The 10,838-nt window shown below is 42.2% G+C and overlaps 1 protein-coding gene across 2 annotated transcripts in view; it reads left to right on the top strand.

The window, feature by feature from the left end:
• The window catches only part of map1aa (microtubule-associated protein 1Aa), a 38,516-nt gene that overhangs the window by 19,140 nt on the left and 8,538 nt on the right, over positions 1 to 10,838 (top strand). For both annotated transcript variants that reach the window (XM_069715916.1, XM_069715917.1), the window contains 2 exons: positions 9,259 to 9,341; positions 10,627 to 10,767. In XM_069715916.1, the coding sequence (XP_069572017.1) occupies positions 9,259 to 9,341; positions 10,627 to 10,767 (224 nt within the window). The remainder of the gene's footprint in view (positions 1 to 9,258; positions 9,342 to 10,626; positions 10,768 to 10,838) is intronic.

Consider the following 10,838-nt stretch of genomic DNA (forward strand, 5'->3'; position numbering starts at 1 on the left):
GAAGCAGAGTCAGGTGTCAGCGGTACATCGGAGTATCATCGGCATACAGTGATGTACGGCTTGATTTAAAAGCAGAGCCAAGAGGCTGCATGTATCATGAAAACAAAACTGGACCCAAAATAGGCCCTTTGAGGTACGCCGCAACACAGAGACACCCACGCTAACAGAAAAGGATCTATCAGTCACAAATGAAACAAATCAAACTAAAAGGGAGACTCGTCAAATTTACACACTGAAGGCCGTCATTTTCGAACTGTCACCAAATGGTTTCGGCTTCATAACCAGACCTTATTAAACTAAAATAAACACGGACTCGGGTTGTTCTGGAAGTTGCAGTCACGACAATAACTTGTTTTTTATTCAACAAACTGCCAATTTGTGCTCATAATTTAACCAGGAGTGATTTTTACGTCTATTTAAAGTGCTGGCAGCAGACGGTGCGATTGAATATGGGACCTTCACACTTCCAGGAGCTTTCATATCACCGAGCCGCCACGTCTGGACCAAAGAATGCTTTCAGAAATACTGCACTCTGATTGGCCGATAACAAGCAGCCCTCATGACTGAAATGAGATACAGTATTTTTGCATCCAGTTCAAATGTTAAGTGAACTTGAACATATGAATCTAAATAACATGAACTTCCAAAAGTAGTTCTGATTCCTTTGCTGTAATTACTTAGAAAAATAAATAAAAAAGCCTGGGAAAAAATACATTACATTACACATCTTTGGTTTCATCGACATAAATAATACCTATTGAAGTCCTATATAAACCTCTATGTGCGCCCTGCCACACAGTCAGGTAAGCTTTTATTACCATGAAGACTGCCGCTGTGCCACAGGCAGCTAATTTAGCTCTTTTGATTATTTCCCTCGAGACTCACCTGAAACCTGCATCAGTGTTGATACGTCTGACGGCGAAAAGCAGCACGTACAAATCAAGCTGCGTTTCACGGTTACGTCCCTCCGAGGAAATGTACACCGGAGTGCTTTTTTTTATGTCTTTATTTTTTTAGAACCCTCTGTGCCTGAAGCTCATGACTCACTTTAATATTTAATTTCCCTGTAGTTACAGTACAGCAGCGCAGCGCTCTCGTCTCAGTTTGTGTTCTGGACGGTGTGATGTGGGAGGAGTCAACACATGAATCAGGACACAATAGTGATTTATCCAAATGAATCGTGCTCCCCCATTAAAGAAGAAACGTCGTTACTGCTTCAGTTAGTTGAAACAAAACTGTGAATAGTGTCGACACAGAATTTACCCCGCAACCGCACAGAACTAAAATTTAAATGCAAAAAAAAAAAGATTACCTTTATAAGTAGTTTCATAACTGTCCACTATTTTAAGCAAATTGTGATTGAGATCATGTGATCTTTCTACGGAGCGTTTTTAGGTTTACGGCGCTGAAACTTTACTGTTTTGATTGAGTCTCACGGCTCTCATCCCGTCTTGTTTCCAACAGTAGCTGTTTTTAACCACAAAGCTATAAAAAATAAAAATAAAAAAGTCAATGTAGATGACCTGTTCGGCATTAAACAGCAAACAGATACAGTTAGCAAGTAGCGGGATAACACAGTGGAACATTTAGCGGCTAAAAAAAAGAATATCGTCCAAAACCGTTCAGAAAATTCGCATTGCAAATGTAATTCGCAATCCACATCGGCGTCATTTTTTAGACCCAGAAGCTACGTCCAATTTTATATAGTCTACGGTTAAAGCCCGGTATCACACCAAAGCCTGTAATACACCCCACAGTCCACTAGAGGATAGCGTGTTAATGTGACCATGTGACCAACGTTTTATTTTCTTCCTTAACCTAACTACGTGTTTTTATTCCCCTTAAACCTAACCACGTGTGTTTGTTTTCCAAAAACCTAACCACATGGCTTTCTACATGGCGTTTGACAGCTTAGCAAAGCAATGACACCGACACAACGCCCTCTAGTGGACTGACGGGTGTATTACACGCGTGATACAGAGTGTAGCTTAGCGGGCTAGGATTTGTGCTAGTATGCTAGCTAGGCTTACAAAAATTCAATCATTACCTTTAGAAATATAAAGTCGTGAAGTGGGAATTTTTGATGGCGCTTCAAGAAAAGTTTGAAATTCATCGAACTGCTGTTGAGATATTTCAGTTTGTCAAGATTCAGTAACGGTTACATTGATGGAGAAGCTCTCCTAAATGAACATCATATTGCTGATTGTGTTTGACTGTGACAGAGCGTTCTCCCACCAACAGGACTAATCACCACTTTTTATGTGCTGATAATTACAGCGTGATAAAACCGTGCCAGTAACTCGACTCACTGTATTCACATCCAGCCGTGAGTAACAACCTTGTCAGATGCTCTGACCGGTCGTAACGAGGGCACCTTATTGCTTTTGTTATGAAGGGACGGCGTCATTCATCATCACGCTGCCAGTCAAAACGAAGCAGCTTAAAGGTTATAAACAAAAGAGCGCTGCCAGCCGAAGCCCGAACGAGCAGCGACCTGCCAGACGAAATAAAGAAGGATTTAATTGGTTTGTTCTTTTGGCGCTTCGGTGGATGAAAACGTCTCCGATGGCTCAACACTCGCTGGAAAGATTTGGGCTTTTGAAATCGTTCCCGTACTCCTGCTGGATGAAGTGAAAAATATGTTGCAGCTGACAAGATGTCAAATGAAAACTTTCACATGTATTTATTATGTTAATGCCGCAGAGTTTGCAGAAATCAGTGGCAACTAGTGGTGAGCATCGTTCCCTTCACGCTCCCCTTACAAGTGTGGAAAAGAATCTAAATGCATTCTTCTAAAGACAATTTTCAGTTTGTCCCTTCTGGGCTTTTGTGGAAGCATGATGGTGCAACGTGTCGTGCTCTGCGGAAGATGACCTGCTCCCAATGTAGAAATGAAGATATGAATTTTAAGGTATTGTAAACAGCGATTTTGAAGTTTTCAGGTGATAATATATGAAGTGTCATCAAAAAAAAGTTCAGAGAATTCTTCCTGTTGCGCCCAAACGCAATGCATCACCATGAGGAAGTGATAACCTTCACGAGGAAGTATTTAAAAAGTGATTTGATCAACATCAGCACCTGAGTTCAATACGCTTTCATGTTTCTGTGTTGGAGAACCCTGTTGCCACGGCGCCACAGTTCAGGCCTCAGACGGTCCCGGTGGAACTCGATGTTGACAGTCTGACTCTGGGAAACAAATTCACGGTGACACAAAGAAAACCCCACCTGGTGTCTCCTGACTCGACGTGCCTTCTTCTGTCTTGGACGGTGAAGCTCCGCCCTCTCTTGAAACGTAAACGTCACTCAGAACGACTTCGCCCGGCTCGTCGCTTCATCGCCGTTAGACTTTCTGAAGCGTTTCAAGGATCGCTGTTGACCATTTAGAGTTTGACCCCAAAATCTGGTGTTTTTCTGGGCCCTCAGGAGACACTGCTATAAAAAAAAACAAGACCCGATTCTGTAGTGGAAATCAATGCATAGGCTCAGGAACACTTGGCTATTCCCCCCAAAATTTGCCCCAAAAATCGGACGTTTCTCTGCTCCAGTTTTAGGTGCGCGGTGAAATCACAAATGTTTACAAAAACGTGTGGAACTCGGGTGCTGATGTTGATCAAGAGAAGTTACTTTAAATACGTCCTCATGAAGGTTGTTGCTTCCTCCTGCTCCGAGAACGCTTTGATCGAACCTGGTCCTCCAACGAAGACCGTTATGAATATTAGACTCCCTTTCTGCCAGTCGATCCCTCTAAATCCTTCCCACTGAACCTTTAAAGACATCCGTCATTTACCAAATGGAGTCATATTCTATATATTCTATATTTATCACCGTAGGAAAAGTGCTGCAAGTGTGTCAGCGCTGTTTTTTTCTTCCCGATCATTGCTGCATGTTTTTTTTTTTTTCCTCAGCAGTGGAAATACCGAACCGCCTCGGGCAACGTTTCCCGGCTGTATTTTTAACTGCCAGGTCGGGTCGCTCTGAGCGACATATGTGGGACACGGTCCACTTTCACAAAACAAACACCAACACACCCGGCTGACATCTCCGCGTGAAGCTGTGACCTCTGCTCGGCAGCGAGGTGGCGGGAAAAACGTTCCCATCATGCACCAGCGGCAGGGAGTGTGTGTGTGTGTGTGTGTGTGTGTGTGGGGGGGGGGGGGGGTTGGCTCTTGCTTTTTTTTTATTTATTTAGCCCATAATGCTGTAAAACACCTACTCACACCACCAGACATCTCTCAGCTTTTCAAGCTTCTCTTCTGCACCATCTTTCTCTTGCAAAACTTGCTTGTAGGAAAACGTGTAACTATACTAAATATAAGACGCTTTTATAGGAGATCGTGAAATGTGGACGGACGGTTCTCGGAAAAGCAGCGCGAAGATATATCATTAATCTGACACGGCAACAAACAACACGAAACACGAATTCCCAAACTAGACAAAGTGTGTGTTCGATGTTTTGCAAATATATATATATATATATATATATATATAAAAAAAGAAAATTGCGCATGAATAAAGAGGGGGAAAAAAGCTAAATAAGACGACAGATTTGCCAGAATTAACCAGACGAATAATCTCTAGTTTAAAAAAAAGGGAGATATACGACAAACAAATGCAACGGACATGATGATGAAGGCTGCGCGACGCCGTTAAAAGCTCCAGAAAAAGCGAGTAAGCAGGTTCTATTTTACATCCCGCAGCTCTGTTAAGGTAAACCGACGCTGCAGACACATCTTCCGTTAATCCTCAGTTATTAACGCCCGGTGCCGATCCGGATGAAAGGCTCAGACTGCGTTCAGCGGAGCGTTTTGTTTCCATGATAACAGCCTGAGCGCTGAGTGGGCACACGAGTGGCTTTTTACAGGAGGTCGTCCTTGGACAACGTTGATAACTCGGAAGCGGGGAAGCGAGGCGGTTGATGAGCTCCTCAGACATGCGGAGCCGGGTTTTTTTTTCTACAAACTGGACGGAGCGGCGACGAGTCGGCGCTTTTATCGTTTTCAAAGATTTGACTGGAAACGTGTCCGAAGCATCGAGTACTTAAAACATCAAAAGATCAGAATCGGTGTAAAAACTCTCGACTTCCTTTGAGTCTTTGATCATCTGCACTCTCGTTTGTTACCATGACGATAACAAATTTCTCATTGAACCTTTTCAGCCTCTTATTTTTTTAGTATCGCTTTAAATATTTATATTTCAGCAGATTAAATCAGCTGTCTGTAATTGATATTAATTCCGCAACAGCCACAACAAAACAGTTTTTAGTTGATTATCAGAAAATAAGTGTTATGGAACTATTATTATAATCAATGAATTACTGTTATTTTTCAGTCAGTATGAGGCTGTTTTTTTTCAGATGTTCTGCAGAGTTCATGGAAGATTTACTGACATCTCGAGATGCCTTGAAGTTTCGGGAAAAACTGGCTCCGTTTATACACCAAATAATGAATCTATAAATCAATGATGAAAAATGATAATTTGTTTGAGGCACAGTTGAAAACGTTCTCTTCATGCTGGTATCCAAAACTCAGCCAAAGATTGTTTACGAGCAGAAAGAAGCATCACTCTGTTACGCTTTTCTTCTCTCGAGATTAATGTGTATTTTATCATGAAGAAGCAGCGACTTTATTTCTGTTGCATCAGATTTGATAAAGTTGCAATTGGCAAAAATTTTTTAGGGCTGTAAATGACTTTAAATTCGATGAGGCGGAGGAAAACGTGTCAAATCTCACTTATGGGTTGTTATTTTGGCCTCTCAGCTGTTGGAGCTCTTACGGACTGAATTTGGAGATGAAGAAAGAAAAAAAAAAAAGCCCAAGAGAGCTTGAGGGGTGAATGTAATTATTGTGTTGGACATTAAGAGGATTTATACTCGTCACAGACTCACCGGTTCTCGCCGAGGTCGTAGAAAACGCCGAGGCCGACTTCCGCCTCTCAAGGTTCCTCCTCCGGTGTCACGGAGGGTCTCAGATTAACGCGACGTCTCTGTGAGTGATGATTACAGATGCCGTTACTGTCGTCAGAGTGTGTGCGAGGTCGCGCATGATGGTTATGAGAAAATGAAATTACCTGAAATTTAATCTGTTTTTTTCCATTACGTTCCCAAACTGAAAGAAGAGATAACAGACGTTTAGGATGATGTATTAGTCTCAAAACAACAAACAAAAACATTTTAAAATCAGGAGCTCCAAACTTTTATTGCTGGTGAACTTCAAACTATCAACGTGATTCACCTTCTAGCCTCTGATTGGTTAATTTGAGACTATTAGAGACTCGAAACTCTAAAAGAATTCAGTATTTCACAAGAAAACACAGAAAAAAAACTCATTTTAAATACAGTTAATGTTTTCAGATTTATCTTTTGACCTCCCTGCAGGGGTCGCGACCTTCAGGATGCTACCGCCGCTTTAAATCGTTCCCCAAAACTTTAGACAAACATGGTCAACGCTGTGCGTGCGTCAGTAGACTTTACACTTAAAATCATAAAAAACAAGGCGTCCAAAAATAAATAATAGTCCATTAATGTTTATAATTTTTACCTCCAAAACCAGTCTGGGTGTTTACAGACTCTGCAGCTGGTTAATTAACCCGGTAATGTTGTTTAAAAAAAACAAACAGCCACAGTTTGGACACTTTCTGCCTCGCTGTGTGTTCACCGTGAACAAACACAGCTGTTTGTTGTTTGTGATTAGCTCGAGCCAATCAGCCGGCGCCGAGAACGCCTCTGGAGATCTGGATTAAAGAGACGGGAAATTCACCAAAGAGCTCAAATGTGGAGCCAAATGTTTGACATTTTGTTTTGTAGCTGGCAGGAGAAAAAGCACCAACGGCTGGTCATTTTCATTCATAATAATTCATAATTAATCAAATTAATTAATGAGGCTCCAGTCTTTTATAAAAAAGAGAAAGTCAGTGTTTGGCTTTGTTTATTCTGCCAGTTAATTCATTAAAAACCCAGCGGCGACCAGCAGCGACGTCAGTTCGGAGCGGTTTGGAGCAGGAAGTGTCCATATATGGACGATCTGTTGGAGCTGACTCAATCTGATTAGAAACCTGACGATACTACGTCCCGCCCACCGATAGCTGTAACCTGACTGCACCACAGGCCTGTCAATCAAACAGACACGCCCCCAAAAACAGGTCTTCTTGAATCTTCTTTTCTAATGAATGAGGGATTATTTTCAGATGGACCTCCAGAAAACTAAGAAGAAGGAGTGACTTTAGCTAACAACACCGAGATAACTGATGGACACATTTTATTCACTTTGGATTTGATGAGAGAAGTTGAATGGGAGTCTATGGAGCCGGAGGCTTTTTGGAGCCGACCTCTAGTGGCACTCGCTGGTATTGCAGCTGAAGACACTTCTGCATTGGCCTAATTTTTCAGACCCAGAAGCTACGAACACTTTTAATATAAAGTCTTTGTATAAAATGTTTTTAACTTTCCTTGTTTGATTGACAGCTGAGCAGATTCAGACTGTAAATCTGCTCCTCGGCAGACCGTGATGGTGAAACGGCATCTAAAAGCCGCGCCGCCGTGTGTCTGGCTGCTGAACTGCCTGCTTAGTTTGCACAAACCTGTCAGCCAGTCGAGTGTTAAACTGTTACGCTGCAAAGTGGCGCGTAGATTAACCGAACACACACCCTCTGAATATTCAGGCGTGCCATCGTCCCCCTTCGAGTGGCTTCATTTATTTTTCCGCCCTCCCTGGCTGATCTCTCTCTTTCTCTCTCCGTCCGAGCACCGATAAGTCGCCCGTGTCAGCGCCTCCACACTTCTGAGGTGGAGGAAACAACATCTTTTCATGCTAAATATAGATTCCCCTGATGAAGCGCCTGCATGCCTGCGATGCTGCTGCTGCCGTGGCACTCGCCCTCGCCCTCACCTCCTGTAGTATGCGATGCTGCGTGCATAACTCTGATGCAGTACGAGCCTCCCCTCCCTCCCGCAGAAATGCTGCAATGCGTCTCCCTCAGCCAAGACTGGGTCAGTGTAACTCGGCTAGCAGCAGCAGCAGCAGCAGCAGCAGCAGCAGCACCGGCCACTGAGGCGTCCCCATAGCAACAGCCAATGAGACTCGTGGCTGAGGATTTTTCTTCTTTTTTTTTCCACCCTGAGTTATTGTGATTGTGTAAATGGAAAAGGCGTATTTTGCTGGATTAAACCTGTCATTGGGGGGGTTTAGTTGGGGGGAGGGGGGGATACGATGGCATGTGTGAGAAGGCGGGGCCGAGGATGCTCACGCACGGCCATATGTTCGTGTTCGGGGGGATTGTGTTGACGAGCGCTGGAGGACAGGTCGCTATATTATCAGTAAATAATCCCGGGGGGTGGTTGACGCACCACTTCGGTCCAAAATGAAATATTTCACCTCACATTGGTCGGATTGGGATGAAATTTGGTACGGCCATTCATGGTCCTCAGAGGATGGATTGTGACGATTTAAGTCATCCTAACTCCTCATCTAGCGCCATCATCAGGTCAAACGAATTGCATTCACTAATCTTTGATTCGTGACCGCAGAAACTGCAGAAATAATCACACTCCCACCAGATTTGAACTAATAAGGATTCTCATTTGGGATTTAGCATTTAGCATAAAGCGCAACAATAAAATGTATGAATAAAATCCTGCTTTCTGCTCCGGTAGAAGAAAAAAAAGCATAAGTATGATAAACAGGGAGGCAACAATTTGAAATTTTTAAAGGAAAAAGTGAAATAAAATAAACTCACTGGAAACAAATAGTGTCAACAGTGGGTTTTTGTTTTTTTTGTAAATAAAGAGTAAAAAGGCGTGAATCTGATAATACAGCAGCATCAAAGTTGAAATTTATAAGGCCGCACCCTTCCTCAAAGTGGAAATGTAGCAGATGGCTTCTGCATTAGTTTGTATTGACTGAACAGTCAGCAGGTCGATGAGGATTAATGGCTCTATTCACTTCCTTTCTGCCTCGATTTAACTTATACTTTAGCTTTGTTTGTTTTTTTATGATTTTTCATTCTGAATAAAGCAACTTATGCAGATGTTTTAAATCTTTCAACATGAATAATGAAGATGCAACGTGGGCCTAAAGGTGCGACGTAGATAACCAAAAGCTTTTTTTGTGTTTTGAAAGTGTATATATTTGGTTTTTCCACCGTTAGGGTCTTTGTGATTGAATACTATCAGTGACGAGGTTTTTTTTACATCAGCAACAAGTCAACAATTGTGATTATTTGATTTAATAAGGATCTCATATTTTTGGTGTGTATTTTCTGCAGGCCAGCGAATTCTCCAGTATCAGAGTGATGTGCTCGAGACCGTTGTGTTGGTGAACCCGTCAGAGGAAACCGCTGCTTCAGAGGTGAGTCACATCCGGATGACGGCCGCATGCTGGACACTTGGAAATGTCCTGCATGTTTTATTCACATCACATTGAGTGTTTTTTTTGGGACAAAGTGTTCAGTTGGGGTTGAACTTAATTGATTAACATAAAAACACATCACTCAGTGCGAGACTAAGTGCAACATGCGAGATCTTGTAGGGGCGTCTCTAAATCCACTTTTACCAGTTTACCAGCAGATAATCTGAGCGTAAAGAAAGGCGCATGGTTTAAAGTTGTCGTATTTAGTCTCGTAATTAATCGCAGGTCTGTTTGGATGTAAATAAATCAGTGTCATCTCCCTTTAAGAGCCAGGTGAGCTTGCACGTTGGTGGATTGCTCTTAAAATGGCAGATTTACCAAGTAGTAGAACAGATCATGTGCAGATTCATGTTAACAATAATAATCTTTCACTTTGTAATCTACTTTATTTTTAATCTTTTTGCATTGTATATAACAAGCAGAGTATAACGAGCTTTGTCCTTTCAGACCAGGTTTTTCTTGGTCGATCACCATCAGCTGCTGCAGAAGAGAAATGCAGCAACAATATGCAGGATCACACTGTATTTTAAGACCAACGTGACTGTTGGCGTTCAGATGGACACAAGTGGATTTGCTATTTAAACAACTTGGGTGATGGTCAGGAAAAAAAACACCAACTGTGTTTCTAAGATCGAGCCCTTTGTCTGTAAAACACCTGAACCTGCCTGAAAGTACGCCGAACTATATATTTACTCTTCAGTTCATCTTTGTCCTTAACGCTGCAGCTGCTTCATCTTCTCGGTGACTCAGTGTCTGAAATAATCAGTTCCTTTATTTGTTGTCTCCTCTGCTGAGTAAAAATAGAAGAGAGTGTTATTTTGGGAGTGGAGTGACATCAGGACAGAAACTGACAGAAACTTCTGGAGTCTGAGGAGTAATTTTAGACGGCTACATTTAGTCTCTTCAAACTCTCACCTTTTCGTCTCATCATACTCATCATACTGAAGTATCTACTTTGACTTTAAAATGTCTTCTTTTCTTTAGCTTGCATTCATCACTCGGGCTCAGCGTTGACTCACTGATATCAAATTGAGAACAAATTAAACTGAATCACATTGTAATGAATAAATAAAGATAAATAAATACTATTACTTGTATTTGGCCACTCCAAGCAAAGATTGTTCCTCCTCGTTTGGTGCCATTTTACTTTTTCATTTTGATGTTGAGGACTTTTCACATTTTATTATTAGCGGTTGTTAACGTGGTCGCTCTGTTTTCTACCCAGACTCGCTCTCTGATCACCGACTCCGCTGCCAATAAGCTGCTGATACTGAGCGGCCAGAGCTCTGAGCAGGGAGACGACATCCTACTGCAAGGTGGAGCCTTCACCTGGCAACACTTCTCAGACATCGTCTCCAACCCTCAAGTAAACCAATCAATACATGTCTGGATCCACATCTGATTGTAAAGATGAGATAATAAGAGTTATTTGAAGTT

Source organism: Brachyistius frenatus, unplaced genomic scaffold, assembly GCF_029030835.1.
Source record: "Brachyistius frenatus isolate BFR_SWC_R1_liver_20210118 unplaced genomic scaffold, ASM2903083v1 Contig_150, whole genome shotgun sequence".
Classification (NCBI taxonomy): domain Eukaryota; kingdom Metazoa; phylum Chordata; class Actinopteri; family Embiotocidae; genus Brachyistius; species Brachyistius frenatus.